Genomic DNA, 19,158 nt, shown 5'->3' on the forward strand with positions numbered 1-19,158 from the left:
GATTCCTGGGGAAATTTAAAAACAAAAAACTCTGTACTGCAGAGCTCGTTGTTTGCAGGCCCTGCAGTGCAGAGGATCGTGCATAGGTAGGGTGGTTGTTTGTTTTCATTTAGAAGATTCCTCAGAGGTATTTTGTCGTCATAAGCATTTCCAGATAAAACTCAGGCTCCTAATCTTTATCAAACACCAAAGTACAGTAAAAATAATAACTGGAAACCAGGCTCAAACTAAAGATGAGAATGCAACGTCCAAAGTTAGATCCGTGTATGTGCTTTGAAGTGCAAGGTGAACTTCCAAACCTTCATCGTAGTGATGATGATCTTTCGTTCACAAAGTGAAATATCCCTGGCACTGATCTCCCTCTGGATGAGCTCTCGTCTTGGATGGATGAACAGGCTTCGTTCAAACAAGAAATCTTCCAACCTGTGTAAGAGTTTCTTCAGCTGCCTTGGGAAAAGTGCAAATAGCTTGCAGCACCGAGGCAGTACAAAGCACCTACTCTCCCGTGGTCTTGCTTTCTGAAAAATCTGTTTGAGGGCAGTTAGCAGAGGTAATGGAAGGTGCTTAAACTCATTAGCTCCCTCTCTAATGTCTCAGAGATTACCTCCTTTATTTCAGCAGGCTTTTGCAGTGCGGATCTGTCAGCTGCTGTTACACTGATGGGCATAGCTTGCTGATCAGGAGGCTCTCACAGCCCCTTTTGTACATCTGCTCCTTTGCAGCATCAGGGTCAGGTGGTTTCTGTTGTAACACTTACTGGATGTGTTGCCACGTGCTTTTTAATCTCTAATAATAATAAAGCAACAAACAAAAACCTCTTGGGTCTGCCTCTGCTGTTGGTAGTACCTTAGATGTGGTCTGAGTGTGGCAGCATGTTTAAAGTACATTGCTTTGAGAATTTCTAAATTCCTGTCCCCCTGCCACCTCCACACCCCCTGGTAGCTGATGGACTCTGCAGGATGCATGTTGCAGCCTAGTACTCAGCCCGAGGCAGCTTCCAAAGGTGAATTTAGTAAATCTAAATGTCTTCCTTATTGCTAACGTGCTATAAAGCTTGGTGACACAGAACAGAATGTCTTTATTCAGGAGTCTACGTTCTGTACACAAATGTGGAAACCTGACTTCTGATATATCTCTCAAGCTACTCAGTTGCTTTGTAGACTGCTTCTTTTCCCAACTACAAGTTTCCTGCAAGAGTCCAAAGAAGATACAAAGCAGAATAAAACCGCAAAGGAGAATATTAACCATACGAAGTTCCTCATTTCTGCACATACAGATTAGGCTTAAATTCCAGATTTGTAGCTTCTGAATTGTTACGTTTCAGGAATGCTGTCAGACTTCCTGGTTTGCTGTGTTAATATCGTGTATGTTTAAATGCACGTGAGTTGAGCTGACATATAATGCAAACCGCATGATCTGCGTGGCCTTGAAACAGCTGAGGTAATGCAGATCCAGAGTAGCAATATTGGACAAGTTTGCACTTTGCATTTGTCCTTATCGGGGTAAGAATGATAACAAACAGCGGTGTTCATGCAGGGCTAGGCCTTACACTATGTGTGGCTCTTGCTTCAGATTCCTCTGGTGTTTAGCCTTTTTTTTAATATACAGTTTCTCTTTTTTTGATTGTGTTTTCCATCTTACAGCTGATGTCTGATGCTTGGGATGAGATGGACATAATGGCACTGTGTTGTTCTTGAAGCAATCTGAGTATGCTCCTTCCTCAAGCTGCATCTCACCTCTAGATTTCTTTGGCCATCATTAGATGAAGTGTGCCAGCTGCATCCTCTGATACATATGGAGCATTATTTTATGCAAGGAAGTAAAATAAAACAACCAACCAAAACAAAACACTGGTCTGCTTCTGACACAGCAGCATCATTAAAATTAAATGGAGCCATAAAAGTATCCAATAAATTAGAAACAAATTATCTGGTATAATAGCTTCATTGCTCCTAGTAATACCTCTTAATTCTAGGTTGTCATCAGAAAAGCTTTTTTCATGTTTATATGTTATTATTTATAAATTTTTCTCTATAATTTAATTTCAGCTTACTGGTGCAACTGCGACCTTTCAAGGATTTAGATGTCGATGATCACATAAAAGAATTTGCAGCAAAATTATTTTTAATACCCAGCCCGCCACCAGGACCACTGCACTTGGTAATTACTGATGCTGAATTTCCCAATTATCTTCATATGACACACTATAAAGCTCTAGGATGTTGCTTCGTATAAATTAGAGAAATGTCTTCCCTGTCAGATCAGAGATTTTGCCTGCTGATACATAACTGATGTCAAAAGGGAAACAAAATTTCCCTCTCAACTGTGTCACTTGACCAAAGTGTGGGAGTTCCCTGTCTTGTATCTGATTTTGGGCACCTTGTTATCTTTCATCTACCTGAAATGGCTTCCAGGGAAGCAGTACTTCAGCCATGTGCTTCTCCTTAGCTGATTTCCTTGAACCTTGGATAAGGGGTTTGGAGAAGAGGGAAAAAAGTGCATAGGTGGAACATTGAGTGATTGGCTAAACCAACTACTGAGTGCTGAGATAATCCAGCATTTGCCCCCATGATATTTGAAGTGGAATGTTTGAAACACTGAAATAATCCATTTGGTTTGGCTTGTTTTGTCATCTTCACATAACATTCATAATTTTTCTGTTTCCTAAATGAATTTTATCAAGACTTCGAGTTTTCCACTTGTACCTACAGATATAAATTACATTATAATGTATTTATAACAAAGAAGGTTTTAGAAGTCTTAAAAGTATTTTCTTTTAAAGTTTTATTGGCAAAGTAGCCTATGATAATGAAAGGAAACAAAGTCCTTGTCAGTCTTTCAAACTAGAGATTTTATCTTTTGCTATTTCCCTCTGTTTCTATTCCAGTGGTCAAATACCTGTCTCTTTGCTGCTAGTTCATCTTGATGCTTTGTAGCTGGACCTAAAATTCTGGGCTAAATGCGGTGTGGGAACACTTTCATTAAGAAATAAACAAAAAAACATCTGTTGTAACAGGTATTTAATATGAAACCACTTCAAATAATAATTCCTTCACGGGAGGACCCGGACAGTCCAGTTATTGACTTGGATCTTCACCTTCCGTTGCTGTGTTTCAAGCCAAAGCAGGTGCTTCAGGTAAAGCTCGTCAACACTTTAAATTGTATGTGGGATTGATAGTACTGGTAATTTGTATTTAAAACAAAGAAACAAAACAAGATGTTTTAGTTACTGAAAAGCATCGTAAACCCAGGAATTCAGAATAGCCTTAGTTCTGCATATTAAAAATATAACATAATAAACCGTACTTATTAAGATATTTCCTTACTTAAAGACCAGATTAAGGCATATTGGATTTATTTCTTCTACAGTTTAGCAACAGGTGCTGAATTTCTTAAGCACACATTTTAAAATATAAATGCCCAAGCTGACAGATTTTATTTTGATTTCTCATAAAATGCATTTTCAGAAGGTTCATAAGAATGCTTCTCATGTGTAAAAAAAAAAAAAAAAAAAAAAAAAAAAAAAAAAAAAAAAAAGGACCTGTAGGATGGATTAGTGACAGTTGGCATTCCTGTAAAGAGAATGTAAATGGTACAGAAAGACAAGAAAATACAAGAAGCTATTTGCAAAGGGTTTTTTTCAGAGTTTCATAGAATTGTCCAGTAATTTTGATTTGGAGTGTCTTTGTAGGTTACTTGATCTGACTCTGCTTAAATGTAAGATCTGACTTCAAAGTTCAATTAGGTTGTTCAAGATCTTTAGCAGTACTGGTGTCACTTCCTCTAAAAAGCTCAGGTTGGAGACTTCTACCCATGTTTGTAAGCGTCCTCAGTCCTGAGAAGGGAGGTGGTACTAGCTTTTTTTTTTTTTTTTTTTTTTTTTTTTAATTTTTGATGTGCCCATTTTTCCACCCACTTCTGCATTTTATGAATGGAGCTATCAAAAATCCTCCATAATGGTCCTCTGCAACTGGTGCATCTGGAGCATGGAGTTTGTGTTCTCGCCTCTGTGAGATAACCAGTATGTGCCATGGCTTGGCTTTGAGTCATCCCACTTAACTCAAGGCATCTGAGTTTGGTGCTGAGATGCCATTAAGTCCCTCTCTATCAGAAGGAAAGGGTGGATTAACTTCTTCAGTAATTTCAGCTAAATCCTAACCTCTTTGACATTGGTGGCAAAACGCCTCTTGACTTCCATAATTAAATTTACTCTCCTTCTCTGTTTTCTTCTCTTAGTTTTCTAAGAGCCCATAAATGGATGTTATTTCAATTTTAATAGTACGTAAGTTATCTCTTAGAAAACAGAACTTGTGAGACTGTTTTGCAAGCAGATGGAATATTTGTATATATGCTGTATGTTCTAGATGTAACTCCTTGTAAACGCTTTGTTGTTTTCAGATCTTGACCTGCATTTTGACTGAGCAGAGAATTGTTTTCTTCTCTTCTGACTGGGCCTTGCTGACGCTCGTGGCTGAGTGCTTTATGTTGTACCTTCATCCTCTTCAGTGGCAGCACACTTTTGTGCCTATTCTGTCTCGTCACATGCTGGATTTCGTAATGGCCCCAACATCTTTTCTGATGGGGTGTCATATCGATCACTTTGAAGAAGTTAGCACGGTATGTTCCCATTCTTGCTGTTCAGTTCCATGTGTGTGTTTTCTCCCTTCTTTCAGATTCACCTAGAAACCTGGTTTTGTTATTTAGGTGTGTGAGAAATGAAGAAACTAAAAGTAATAGAGCCATGTTAGTGTGACCATTGGCTTATTGGGATAAGCTGCTTGTTATATCCTTTACCCTTATTTTCTTTTCTCATGGCTTTTTCTCATGGCTTCTGGGAGTTTCTTTTTCATCTGGGAAAATTTCCATCTACATGTTGTTTGTGTATGAGTAGTTTCCCTTCAGATCTTTGCTTGAAGAGTTGTGTGGGATGAATTCCTTTTCCAGGCAGCTGGTTTAAGAGGTCAGCATGCACTTGAAAATACTGTAATGGAGCTGCTGTTCTCTATCATGGAACTACTTAATTAGAAGAAAAACAGTAATATAAAGAATGTAATTTCTCAGTTATTCTGAAGGTTTATTTTTGTCCTTATTTTTGAAACACTCTTTTAGTAGGTGGTAGTACTCTTGTGTATTAAGGAGAAAGAGAAATACATTGTCAGTCTTTCTGTTTTCTTCTGTTAAAAAGGAAACTGAAGATTTAATTCTAATTAATATTGATAATGGGAATATTGCACGTTCAAAAATGGATGAAGAGGAACCTGAAATTCCAGATGTTCCGGCACAAGCCGCAGAAACTTTCATAAAGAGGTAAAAAGATACTGAAACTGTGTTTATCATAGTGCATAAATCATGTCGGGCTCTCTTTTTAATGTTTTTATTGTGTGTTATTTATTATTAATTCATATTTTTCATATAAAATGCCATTTGATGAAGGAAAATTGAAGTTTTCAATTAATTAATATACAATTAACTTTTAAGCGGTTGTAATCATAGCCATGTTATGCTGCAACACCTAGAACAATTGTTTATTTTTGATTTCAGATATTATTCTTTGAACTTTACTGTTCTTTATACAGAAAACTGAGCGCACTGTGATGTACGTGCGCTAATAGGACTTCCAGGAATCTTGTTCGCTTGTCAGTGTTTGTAAATCAGTCTTGCACTTGGTAAAAAAAACACATTTGTGAGAGCTAAATGACTTTTTCTTTAACAGATAAGAATAAAACATTGGTGTTAGGATGTAACTTGACATTTATTTTTCTTTTCCGTGTAGAGTGGAGGGTCTTCAGCTGCATTATGACCTAGAGCTGTGCCATCTCCGTGCCAGCACAGATCTTGGTGAACTCCAAATGCGCAGAAGGGCTTGGCAGCAGAAGCTGAATACAGAAGTTCAGCAAATGACTTTGCAGTTAATTGTTAATATCTTCAGGTGAGCGGGTATAGAATTCTTTATCATAAAAGCATATGGCACTGGTTAAGATGTCACTGAAAATATTCTTATTTTATCCTGTTTCATAGACATTCCATAAATCTCGTAGGTTTTGTGAGGGAATGAGAAAGAGGTCCTGCCAACCTGCTGGAATATCCATCATTAATGTATTCGGATACATCTAGTACCTGCTGTAGGTGGCCCTGCTAGAGCAGGGGTTGGACCAGATGACCTCTAGAGGTCCTTTTCAACCCCAGTGATTTGGTGATATACATTTTTAGGACATCTTAGGTAAAGCTGTTCTAATTGTGGACTTGCGTGTCTCTTTTGAGAGGATTCCAGGAAGAGAAGTGCAGCCCTTTTCTCTAGAAGAAGAGGGGAAAATCCCCAGCCATTTACCACCCCCCTCTTGTTGGGGATGGAGCTCCCTGTGGGTCAGCTGCTCACCTACCTGCTCCTAATACTTCCAGTCCGGAGGTGCTGGGTTAATTTATATAGCCCAAGTGCCAGGGCTTTGTTAACTGCTTGCTTTTGTTGGGTCACTGTAGAGAACAGTCACGCAAGTGGCTGGGCCCTCTGCAAGGACAGTAGCTCCTGGATGTGGAGGAATCAACAGACTCCAGAGAGCACAGCTGGATCTGGAAAACGAAATCCATTTAAAGCCTGATGTGCTGCCACTGTGGGATTTGGTGGATTTCAGTGTTTGGCAGCAATATGTTCCAGATAAAGATGAACAAGAAATGCCTTTTCCTGCCTGAACAGCTTGAACTCTCTAACTCACTAAATGCCTGTATACAAAAAAAAAATGAACAGATGCTTTGGTATTTAATAGATGATAATAACCTTTTGATTGTTTGATTCTTTTGATTCTTTTCTTGCTTTCTTTCTCCTTGCCTTCAAACTTTCTCTGTTCTTTTTTTTTTTTTTTTTCAGCATTGTTTCTTCTATCTTCTAATGCTCTATCTACCACCGTCCAGGAATGAAGGAAAGTAAATCTCTGATGCAATTGTGCTGCCACTTGCTGCTCTCTCCAGTGAAGCACTGTAGTATTTCTGTGTGCATGAGGTTCCATGTTCAAAGCAAGCCATGATAAATAATATAGCACTATATACTTGTACTAACTACCATTTTTCTGAACACATGCATGAAAGACAAGCAATGTAGTGGCCTTTTGTCAGGTCTCTGCATGGATATAAGATTCCCCAGTTGTGCTTACATTGGATTTTAGCTCACCAAGTTATTTTCTTCATTTATGATTTTTTTTTTCCATTATTTCTTAATATCCAGCATGAATAGATGAAATAAGATAGAATTTTATCATCCTAACCTTTTATTAGGAGCCCTGATTTTAGCCACTTGCATGTATAGCTTAAATAACTTACCCGTGGACTTGAGTTCAGTGAACAGCTTTTTTTTTCCTGAAAAACTCACACATGCTGCTCCTGAGACAGCTTGTTCTCTCATTTTTAGGACACAGAAGTTAGAACTGATGTCTGGTTTTTCAGAGATAGCACAGAGCCTCTGTTGCCTGCTGTGACCATGCATATGCTAAAAATTGCATTGATTTTGCATTTCACTTTCTCTCTTATTGAAAGAACTCTTTCTCTTCAGACACAACACAAGTTGTCAGTTAGTGCTGGCTTTAGGAGCAGAGTTTGAGAGTTCAGCAAAATATTTTCAGTGTCTCATGTGCATGTTACAGATGTGATGCAGTGGGACAATATGAAGCCAGATCACAGATTTCACATTGCCCATGTGGAGAGGTGCCTTCATAGTGTCTCCAGTGGGTTGTATGGGACCCTGCATATAGACACAATTTCAGGGTTGGAGCCTAAGTCATGACTTAAATATACAGATTCTCCTCCAGGGGTTACTGAAATTAAACCCATGGACTGTAAGTGACCTTGCTGATTGGAAATGGCAGTGACAGCAGGTAGCTTGTTTTGCTTCTTACAAGAGTCTGTATTTTTTTTCTGTGATTCAGTAGCTCAGGCTTGTTCAGTAAAACTGAATTTTCCTTCTGATACTGCGGCATGTTTCTGGTAGTATCAGTGGGTTGCTGCTGCAAAAGGGCAACTTACTTACAAATCCCCAAGCATATTTATCTTTGTGTTTATTTTATCTCCAGGGAAGTAAAAGACCATCTAAATTATGAACACAGAGTGTTTAACAGTGAAGAATTTCTGAAAACAAGGGCAGTGGGAGACCAGCCGTTTTACAGAAAGGTAAATTCAGTGTTAAATATGTTGTGATTCTGCTATTAATCCCTACTTTAGGATTAATGCCAAAAATTAATGGCATGGTCACAGTTTGGGCTGTGTAGTGTTCCTGACTCACCAGCTTTCACAGAACGCTTTATGAGATTTGTTTTATTTACCGTAAACAGATTAAATAGCAGGCAGCATTTTGGAGAGCAAGACACTACGTAATTTCACAGCAAATAAAATGTAATTCCCCAGGGGTGCGATAAACCTATGGCAGATGGTCAGTAGAGCTACATCTAAACTGCATTTTAAGCGCAGGCACCTGTCCAGACTGTTTGGACCAAAGCCCACGCGTGGACACAGGTTTTGAGCAAGCCTGTGAGCATGGCAGAAGAGCCTGAATGGCACGAGTTGAAGCACCTGCCTTATCTGCAGCGTGGGCAGCGGGGCGTGGAGCTGCTGATGCCTGCTTGGCTGCAAGCCCCAAACCCGTTTCCTACAGCGTGTCACAGTGAGAGTGTGCTGCTCACACCAAGCACAGGATTTGTCTCTTGTTAGACTCAGTAGGTAGAACTACAGCTGCTTGGGCTAAAGGACACCCTAAAATTCCCACTTAATTTTTCCTAGCACTCCTACTAACTCAGCTTATTGGAATATACCTGATTTTAAAGCCCTATAGGCATGTGGAGTTTTCCTGTACAAGCCCCGAGTTCCTTTTGTTCCTTCTGTGAGGTTGCAGGCATTTTCCTTTGGAACACCAGTGCATGAGGATGCTTTTAATGTAATGACTGTGTATATCCTAAAGAAATAGGGTGGGTGTGATTTCCTCATTAAAAAGAGAGCATCTTGGTCACAAGGCTGTAGGATTTGGTGCTGTTCTCTTTGGTGTGAGGCTGTCACTGATCATCAAAGGCTGGAGACCCTTTGGGTGAGGAGGGGAAGTGAGGAGAAAGGAAGTGAAAATGGAAGAAGGAAAGGAGCAGGGGGAAAAGGAGAAACTAAGAATAGACAAATTACACCAGAGCTTCTTGAAGTGTTCAGGCGCTTTGCCCAGAAGCTCAAAGTTTGAGATTTTTATCCTTGCAGTTAATTTTTCATCAAACTGTTTGCACCTAATTAAATTAATATTTACCTTCAGGTAATTAAACTAAACCGTCACGTGTCTGAGAAATAGACTTTGCGTATTTAAGGGTTTGTGTCTAGCCATTTACCAAACTAAATACGGAAAAAATAAAAAGAACCTGTCAATGTGTCAGCTGGCCAAAAACTTAGGAGAAATGTTCTGACTCAGATTTCAAACGAATAGAAATAATTGAAATGTTCTCAATGGCAGTTTCTAATGCTATAAATGAAGGAGTGGCAATTTCATGAGTTGAAATTTAAAGCACATCCATATTTAAGAAGACCTTTGAACAGATGACTCATTTAAATACTAAAATACCACAGTGGTACGTATGCTTTCAAGTAAATCTTGCAAGTTAGAAAAATATGGACTAATCACTAGTGTTATCTAGTGTTATCGATAGTGTTAATGGTATCTAGTGATATCTGGAGTTATCTTGATTAATTATCTTTAAAAACCATTAGGAAGGACTCAGTTCCTGCAGCTTGTCAGCGCCTGTATATACAACTGGAAATAAAATACGCCATCTACTGGAGAATACCTGAAAGCAGAAATCTTGGTGCTTCTGTAGATGCCATTTTACAGGATGCATTGCAAATAGGTAGCTAAGAGGCATCCTGAGTACAAACAGGCTATTTGTTGTGAAAATGTTTCCATTAAGTTCAGAGTACCAGAATTACTTACGAATCTGATTCATAAATCAAAATTACTTATGTTTATCTGATCAATAAACTTCCACCCCGGTAACTACAAGACTAAAAAGCATACTTTAACCAAGCCTCTGTGATAAAGCATTAATTAAAGCAATGTTTGTAGTTACATTCAAAGATACAACAGTCTTTCTGTTAGTGTCAGTCCGTTTCTAATGGCTAAAAGTTGCATGAGCATAAAGACAGGATTCCTGGTTATAACAGGAATGGTTATAATTCCTGGTTATGACACTCTCCTGACGAAGTTTGCATTGGATTTTTCTGAATGATCAGTTTTCTGAATTGTTTAACTTCAAACAACACTAATTGCTCTGTGTTAGTACTAACATTTATAGAGTTATACATGTTATGCTGCCTCAAATCCTGGTTTCATCCTGTTTTAATTTGAAATGGTAGCTTTGCAATTTTATGTAACATTAAAGTGCCAGAAACTTCTTGTTCCAAGCCATAGACAATATCTGCATCACTTTGTTACAGGCGGAAAATAATGCTGTTACACTTCAGTAGCTAAAACTCTGTTATGCTCAGTATTTCTCTTTTTTTTCCCTCTTTTCCCTCTTTTCGAGGTTGGTCTGAGATTGCAGTTTGCCACTAAGCAAGTACGGAAGGTGCATGAAAGCTGAGTTGGCTCTTCTGGTTGAAATATTTTTGGTTTTGTGACTGCTAACATCAACGTTCTTAGCTTTGTATAAGCAAAGCTAATAAAAATGAGCAAAAGATGCTGCTAACTTGTAAATGATCAAGAGTTAATCAGTTTGTCTCTCGCAGGTTTTGGAGACCTACATGTTTCACTCTTTTCTTAAAGCCCGTTTGAACAGAAAGATGGATGCTTTTGCTCGACTTGAGCTGAGTACCCAGTCTGAAGAAGACAGGTGATGCTTTCTCATTTCTTACTGTGTTTCTGAATCTCATCTTGCTGTCTGTGATAAAAGTCCTTTTGACTCTATTGGTGTGAGATCAGGTTATCCATGAATAAGATTGTGACTAACTGATAGGCCGTTTTATTAAGCTTGCTGTGAAAGAATGATATAAATGTGTCCAGTCACAGCTGTTGGAATTGTAAATTAATAGAATGATGGTAACTTAATACTGTAAAACTTAATATTGTAAAACAGCAACAAAATTATCAAGTAGTCGTTTAGTGTGTATGTATACAGAGTTGTAAAATTAATTGCATAATTTTTAAAATTATTTCCCTCAGATTGAACTTGATGTTTCGTATCCCAAGAAGAATGGCTACAGAGAAAATGGCTTCTAAACAAATGAATTCACAGTCCATGATGAATAGGCGTATGGTGATCAGTATGCCTGATCTGCAAGATATCAAGCTGCCAGAAGTCCCCCCTAGAAATTCCTCATTTCGAAGAGTAGAAACAGACATTGGTAAGGGAAGAAGGTGTCAAACAAGTGCTTTTCTGTCATCTTTATTGGTGACATCATTCAATGATTTCCACAGAAACAGGGTCAGATGCTAGAAAGAAATGGTGAGCTGGGTCACTTTGAGCCTGTGCTTATATATATACGTATCATATTATATATACGAATATGCAAATTAAAATACATTTTCTATTACTGGTGTTATCAGAATAGGGAATACTCTGATAATAAGGAGGATGTGCATACAGTGCATCTGTGTCCTTAGCACAACTGGGATTTCTTCGCATTATTTACAGTACTGCTGGTTGTGAAGACACTCACACTTTTACTCTCTGCTTACGCTAATCAGTGTACCTTCTTTTTTGTTTTTAGCTCTGAAGATGCCCTCCAAATCAGTCAGCACATTCAAAATCCCAGAAATTCACTTTCCTCTGATGTACCAGTGTGTTCACTCCTACTATACAGAGTTCTTCAACCATCTCAGCAAAGCTATAAATACCTTACCACCTGACAAGTCAGCATTGCTGGCAAGGTACTTCTACCTCCGGGGACTTATTAGCTTGATGCAAGGGAAGCTACTAAATGCACTTTCTGACTTTCAGAACCTAGATAAAACAGACTTAAGAATTTTTCCTACTGATCTTGTAAGAAAGATCGTGGAAACTATGCCTCCTTCTGAGCGTTTTCAAGCAGACCGCAAGCCTGAGCTGAAGAAGCTGATAAGTCGAGTGATGGAAAAACAAAGGGAAGTTACAAAAATAGATGACCACGTAAAAAACTTTGCGTTGCCAAAAACACACATGCAACTGGATGATTTTGTGAAGCGAATCCAGGAGTCTGGGATTGTCAGAGACAAAGACACTATACATCGGTTGTTTGATGCCTTAACAGTAGGTGGGTAGAAAATGTATTTTTATGGATTATCTACATTGACATAAAGACAAGGAATCTGCTTATGTGCATACAGCTTACAGTTTTCCAGATTGTGTAGATGAGGTAGTTTTACTTGTTTTGTGATCTGTGGTGTGCAGTTCTGCTTTGGCTTAGATGAGAAAAGTGTTGTCTTAATTGCCAATGGAAAATAACTCTTAAAAATCACCAGGTAGCCTGGTAAGGTGGCAGACTGTTAAAAGCACCTAGCAAATTCCAGAATTCAAGTAGCTACAAATTAAACTCCTCTTGGATGGTCATCGTAGCAAAAGGAGAGGTTACTTCAATGTTTGAGAGAACTTTCTTATCTCCTCAAAGAGATCTGAGTCTTGTGACAGATTTCTAAAAACAGTTTGAGAGTGCTTTTCTAAAACACTGTTTGTTTTTTTCTGCACCTAGTCACTGCAGTAACTGTTACATTTTGTGCCACGAAGGATTAAATGTTAGTCAAAATAGCAAGACTTTCTGAGGCCAAAGGTAGAATACACTTCTCAAGAATTTGTTTGACTCTGCTTTCAGACCCACTTGAATTCTTAGAATAATTATGTATTTGGAATAACTGTTGCTGAAGTATTTAATTGCTGGAAGTCTAACTTTTATTCCAGGTTAAGTATGTAGCATAGTAACACAGTATAGGATAAGGAACTGGAATGTAATAATGAAAAATATTCAGTTCAGTAGGGGATGACAAATCCTTTCCCATTGTCTGGCTGGATTTTTCTGATAAGAATTTAAAGAAAAGAAATAATGGTGCAGTTTTTGCATTTTCCTTCTCTATAAATCCTTCTCAAGAAAGTTTTTGTCTCCAAACTCTTTTCCAGGCCAACTTTTTTTTTTTTCTTGATATTTTTTGTACTCTGTTTACCCATTATGCTGTTAGAAGCACAAATTGAAAGTTTAAAGCTATCCTTTAAAGCCATCTTTCTGTTTAAATCTGTATAATAGTTTCTCACAGTAACCAGCATTCTGCTTTTTTTAGGGCATCAGAAACAAATCGATCCTGAAACATTTAGAGACTTCTACAACTACTGGAAAGAAACCGAAGCAGAAGCTCAAGAAGTAAATCTGCCACCGGCAGTAATAGAGCACCTAGATAAAAATGAATGTGTCTACAAGTTGTCTTGCTCAGTTAAAACTAACTATGGTGTAGGAAAAATAGCACTGACCCAAAAACGCTTGTTCCTTTTGACCGAAGGAGGACGCCCTGGCTATATCCATATTGCTGCTTTCAGGGACATAGAGGTGAGCATCGAGGAATTTCTCTTGCATGATCCTGGATCATGAATCTTGTTCCATTTTGCAAAGAGATTTTCCTCAACCTGACTGTTTCAGTGAGGATTGTAGGAAACACCTCTGATATCAGTGATTGGATAAAATTCTGGATCTTCAGGCCAAGAATTGCAGGATTGAGGTGTGCTGGGTGCTAAGGTGGCATGGTACAAAAATCTGGAGCCCGTAACCTCTAGATTTACAGAAAGATGCAAAGCACAGTGGGATATAGAGCTGGAGGTGTGTAAAAACACGAGTGTTTTTACTCGTGGGTCTGCACCTCACCCGTGCCTGCACGGTACATCTTCCTTGCTTTCTTTCTTTCCAGGATGTGAAGGTCACAACTGTAGCTTTCCTTCTTTTGAAAATACCTACTCTGAGGATTGCAACAAGATCCAAAAAAGAAGTCTTTGAAGCTAACCTTAAAACAGAGTGTGATCTCTGGCACCTGATAGTGAAAGAAATGTGGGCTGGGAAGAAAATGGCAGACGATCACAAGGTATAAACTTGGGCATATCTAACTGGATAAGGGGTGTGCTTTCTCTGTTCTGAATTATTCATGTATCAATCTTGGAATTTCTAGGTTTCAGCACATGATAGCTAAGTAACAAGCTGTTGCTTCTGATGTTTCTTCTAAATATGGTACATCCAGAATACTACCAAAAAAAAGTGAAGTTACATTTAAAAATTACTTTTTTCTAATCCATTAGTCTGGACCTTTTTGTTTAGTCACCATTTACGGGAAATAGTTTCATAGTTTAAACTTACAGCATGAGAGTATTGATCCCAAAAGAAAGCTTCCCACAAGTTGCTTCCCTTAAAAAGTATAATATACAGAAAGATTTTTGTCATGTGGGAATCTTGGTGGTTGTAGATCCCTTTGAATGAACAGCACGATGCTTTCTTCTGCCATGGAAACCTTGAGAAAAAAGATCACACAACCATGGTTTCCATCTAAAACACCAAATCCTCCAGCAGTGATGAGTTTAATAGTGAAAATGTATCTTGGTGTTTCTCCAGGAAGGTTTTGGATCATTTTAGCTGAGATCAAGGGTAATGCACTTCTGTGCAGAGAGGTCCAGGCTGAAAATTGGTCCCTATTCTGTCCGTGCTGCGTGTTTCCCATCAGTGCAGTTCATGTGGTTTCGTTTGCACATCCTGAGTCTGAACTTCCAGATCTGGAATACTTCTTTCAGTGCAATGAGTTAAAAGTAGCTCTTCTTTCCCCGTTCCATGCCCTTGCTTGGGGGTGAAATGGGACGCAGGAGTGGGGTTTGAAATGGGGTCTGACTGCACTTAGCATGGGCTGTGCTCCAGGGACACAACCTTGTGAAAAATAACTTGTGAAAATAAAAAACTACAACAAGACTTTTGTCTTTAGGATCCACAGTATATTCAGCAGGCACTGACAAACGTTCTCCTGATGGATGCTGTGGTTGGTGCACTGCAGTCCTCCAAAAGCATCTACGCAGCCTCTAAGCTGTCCTATTTTGACAGGATGAAAAACGAAGGTCAGTCACACAGCAATACCACGAAACCTGCTCTTGGTTCACCATCTGCCTCAGCTTCTTCTGTTTACGTTAAATTTTTCGAGCTAATTTCTGCAGAAATATAAGATGACGATAGTCTAATTGCACTTTATAGCTATAGTTTATTAAATAGTAACTTTACTTATTTATTTTGCTCCTGTGCACAACATAGTTGGCATGTCTATGTCCATATATAGGCTGCTGGATTTTTGTTTCACTTCCTTATTGCTTGGGTGTTGTATGCGTGATTCTCTTACCAGAATTCATACAAATACCGTTTGGGCTTTCATGGTCAGCCAAAGTTAGAGGGAAAGAAAAATGAAAAATAATAATTTTAATAAGTGATGCAGAATTATTCTTTCAGAAAAATTACAGATCTGTTTCAGGCTTTAAGTATGCGCTTTGTAACCTTTTACATCTCTTTTTCAGTGCCCATGATGGTCCCCAAAACAACCTCAGAGACGTTAAAGCACAAGATCAACCCCTCAGCTGGTGAGACGTTTCCACAAGCAATAGATGTCTTGCTTTATACTCCAGGTGAGGTGATGAATTTCTCTGTGTTAGCTTTAATTAGCCTGTGAAGCAGGTTATCTCCCAGCACCTGGTATGGTTCTGTTCACATTCTGACGGCCTTTGGTTGTGTATAGAATACTAAAACAGGAAAATCATTAAAAAAGAACAGTAATATTGCATATTAAGATACTCCAAGGTATATTTTCAAAGCTGTAATTTGCTTCCCTACGTGTATGTGTTATAATAGTCTTTAATTATGTGTTAATGTGCTGATTTCCCATTACGACTTCCACCTCATTTATTGAGCGGGGTGGAAGAAGGATGCTCCATTATTGATCAATAATCATTCACCGCTCCTTTTTATCTTCCAGGATAGTCAAATGGGGGTGTTTTGTGGAACCACAGTGCGGGGAATAGTGTACTACCTCTTGAAATCCCAGACAGATCCATATTCCTGTGGTTCTCACTGTATCCTGTGTGATCCAATGTCTAATTTGTTGCACTTGATATAGGTTCACTCCTGAAGAATGTATTATCGTGTTCCTTGCGAGCAAAAGTTTGATAGTTGGCAAATTTGTACCTCACTGATTCAAAATGTGCTGGAGGAAAAAAAAAAAAAAATTAAGGATGAAAGCCTCATCATTTCAAATGCTTAATTTGGGTTGTCGTGGCTCTGATTTTTTCAGAGCAGTCGTATTCCACTTCTTAATGAGACTTGAATATAAATTCAGCTTTTCACCTCAGGTTTAACGTCTGAACCGTAACGAAGTGAGGAGTGTGCTGCACGTGAGAAGTTCTGGATTAAATGGTTTACATGGGTGTTCTGGTTCAGAAGCACTAAGAACTCCCTAGAGATCCTAACTTCTGCCTCACTCACGACATGCATTTAGCCAGAAAGTGAAGGAGAAATCCTAGAAATAACTCTCCTTTGCTGCAAGATCCTGATCTAATTCAAAAGTAAATCTATACAGTGCAGGACAGCTGGCAGTGATGTATGAGACACAAAGTATATGATCATACATTTAAAAACAAAACAAAAGGCGTGTATCTGAGGCTGTTCACAGCGGGCGTGAATGTGGGAAGTGGAGCAACTAATTCTGGGTTAACTTTGTAACCTTACTAGTCTTCTGATGCAAGTTCACATTTAATTCCTAATATTTGGGCAACAGATAGATCAGGAGTACAAATTCATCACGAGCTGTGTTATCCGATTCATTAACTGGAGTGCTCAGTGGCAGAACATGGGTGGATTTTGTTAGGAAGTTGCTCTGCCTAACCTAATAACGTTTTTTTTTTTTTTTTTTTTTTTACCCTGTGTCTCCAAAAGTGGTTTATTTTCTTCTCTGATTCATTTTTAGGGCATCTTGACCCTACAGAAAGACCCGACAGCGCTCACCCGAAACTCTGGTGTGCTTTAAATGAGGGGAAAGTGGTGGTTTTCGATGCATCTACCTGGTCTATCCAACAGCACTGCTTCAGAATGGGCCGCTGCAGGCTGGTGAGACTTAACGCATACCATGACTGCTGCTTCAGCTTGGTTTTTCTGTTGCTAGAACCTGTGTGACCCTGAATCGTGGGGCTAGGCCACGCTGTTACTCATTAAAAGTTGTTGGAGGACATTCAGGTCGTTTGTGCCACAGTCAGCTTGGAGAAATGGAAGCTTTTAAGGGAAAGGGAGAGGAGAGGAAATGGAGTTATGCTGAAATAACTCGGCTGGTAGGAAGTGATGGGTTGAGTGCTGGTCTGGTGTGCTGGGCTAGTGGTGTGGGCGCTTGGGGCAGGGAGGTTGCTTTGAAACAGCTTGAGTGGAGAGAGTCTACATAAAGAGAAGCTGAGGAGAACCTGAAGAGTACACGGAAAGTCATCTGTGCTGAAGAACTGGAAACTGGTGCAAGGAAACCAGTGGATGATTTTGTAAGAGAGAGAGCAGTCGAAAAGAAGATGACTAACAACAGATTAAAGAGAGATGCTTGGCTTGAAACAAGTAACTTGAAAGGGAGAGAATAACAACACGGAAAGCTAAATCAGGTTTGGGACTGAGTGAAAAACATGCAGAAGAAAGAACAAGCAGCAAAGGAGTTGGAAAAAGTAAAGCTGATGGTGAGGGGCTGGGGGTGGAGGAGAAGTGGAAATTTAGGGGAGGAGTTGGATGCTGGCCTGTTCTGAAGAAGAGGAGAAGAGAAGTTTGGAACTTAGGGGACTTGGGAGAGAAATTAAAAGTTTCTGAATGGGGGAAGGATGTTCCAGAGGCAATGAAGATGATATTTTCCGAGGCACCACTTCTAACTAAAGTGGGAAGTATGTTTATGTCAGGTGGCTAGTGCAGCTTCTAATCCAGAGGACAGAAATACACCAACCTCAGTGGTTTCCCCTGGCACCATCTGTAACTTTTACTTTGTGTAAGCCAGGAAACACAACTTGGAGTCAATAACCAAGATACATGATTAATCCTAATTACTGAAGGTTGAACTTGGCAGAGATCTGTCCCTTTTCTCTCTCTTTCTTCCTCTCTCCCCTCTTCTCCAGCAGAGCAAAGGATAGAATACTGCAGTGCTGAGTCTTGATCTTGTTACAATTTTATGGTAATTACTGGAACTCTGAATGCAGCATTTTTTTAAGTTACATTCAAAAGTGTTTTTCTTCTGAATTGTCTTTAATCCTGCTTTTTCTCCCCAGACTTGTATGGTGATGGTAGAACAGAGTCAAGTGTGGATCGGCTCTCAAGACTCCATTATTTATATAATCAACACCCACAGCATGTCCTGTAATAAGCAGCTAAATGATCATCGTTCTGATATCACTGACATCGTTGTGGAGAAGAAGAATGGGATACCCAGGTATATCTAATTACACCGTTTTCATCTTAAAATACATTTACAATCAAAAATGAAAGACTGGAAGAGTCGTGGATGTAAGGCCAATCTTCCTGTGGTTAAATGAAAAGCCATTTTAGCCAGAAAAGTATTCATCAGTCTGGGCACCTTCAGCCTGCAGTGCAGGACCAGTTAAAGAAGTGATGCAGTATGGTGCCTTAATTATTTGACTGAAGCAAAAAAAAAAAAAAAAAATTAACTTTGCTCAAGGAGCATAGAGGAAACCAGTGGCTGATTTTCTGAGATGTTGGAAGGAAAAAACCTTACAGAGAGATCTGGACAAATTATAGGGCTGGGCAGTCACCAACTGTATGAAGTTAAACAAGAGCAAGGGTCAGATTCTGCACCTGGGAAGGGGCTTCTGTGAATATATGTACAGACTGGGGGATGAGAGGCTGGAGAGAAAGGGATCTGGGGATGTGGTCAATGACAAGCTGAGTATGTGTCAAAAATCTTAATCAAAAGTCCTAACAAGCAACAATGTTCAGGAGGATTATAGGGGATGTTTTTGTTGTACTTTATTCCTCAAGCATGATGTAATTGGTGCTCTAGTTCAAGTGTAGGCCTTTCCTTAGGCATCTTTTTGGGATAGGATGATAGGATGGATGTGTTCTCATCCATTCAAGGCTCTGGTCACTGTTTCAAATAATTGAGCGAGGCTGAGTGTTCACTGCTAAAATGATCTGTGTCTGGCTTGGAGC

The 19,158-nt window shown here is 39.2% G+C and overlaps 1 protein-coding gene across 1 annotated transcript in view; it reads left to right on the forward strand.

Annotated features, from left to right (window-relative positions):
• Positions 1-19,158, forward strand: part of DENND3 (DENN domain containing 3) — a 33,233-nt gene that overhangs the window by 9,781 nt on the left and 4,294 nt on the right. The window contains exons 5-19 of the mRNA XM_082753028.1: positions 2,049-2,160; positions 3,017-3,136; positions 4,399-4,617; positions 5,186-5,307; positions 5,774-5,929; positions 8,058-8,154; positions 10,735-10,838; positions 11,168-11,349; positions 11,716-12,237; positions 13,253-13,515; positions 13,871-14,041; positions 14,924-15,053; positions 15,501-15,608; positions 16,943-17,082; positions 18,261-18,421. Coding sequence (XP_082609154.1) covers positions 2,049-2,160; positions 3,017-3,136; positions 4,399-4,617; positions 5,186-5,307; positions 5,774-5,929; positions 8,058-8,154; positions 10,735-10,838; positions 11,168-11,349; positions 11,716-12,237; positions 13,253-13,515; positions 13,871-14,041; positions 14,924-15,053; positions 15,501-15,608; positions 16,943-17,082; positions 18,261-18,421 — 2,607 coding nt within the window. The remainder of the gene's footprint in view (positions 1-2,048; positions 2,161-3,016; positions 3,137-4,398; positions 4,618-5,185; positions 5,308-5,773; positions 5,930-8,057; positions 8,155-10,734; positions 10,839-11,167; positions 11,350-11,715; positions 12,238-13,252; positions 13,516-13,870; positions 14,042-14,923; positions 15,054-15,500; positions 15,609-16,942; positions 17,083-18,260; positions 18,422-19,158) is intronic.

This window comes from Aythya marila, assembly GCF_965140915.1.
Source record: "Aythya marila genome assembly, chromosome: 2".
In the NCBI taxonomy this organism is placed as follows: domain Eukaryota; kingdom Metazoa; phylum Chordata; class Aves; order Anseriformes; family Anatidae; genus Aythya; species Aythya marila.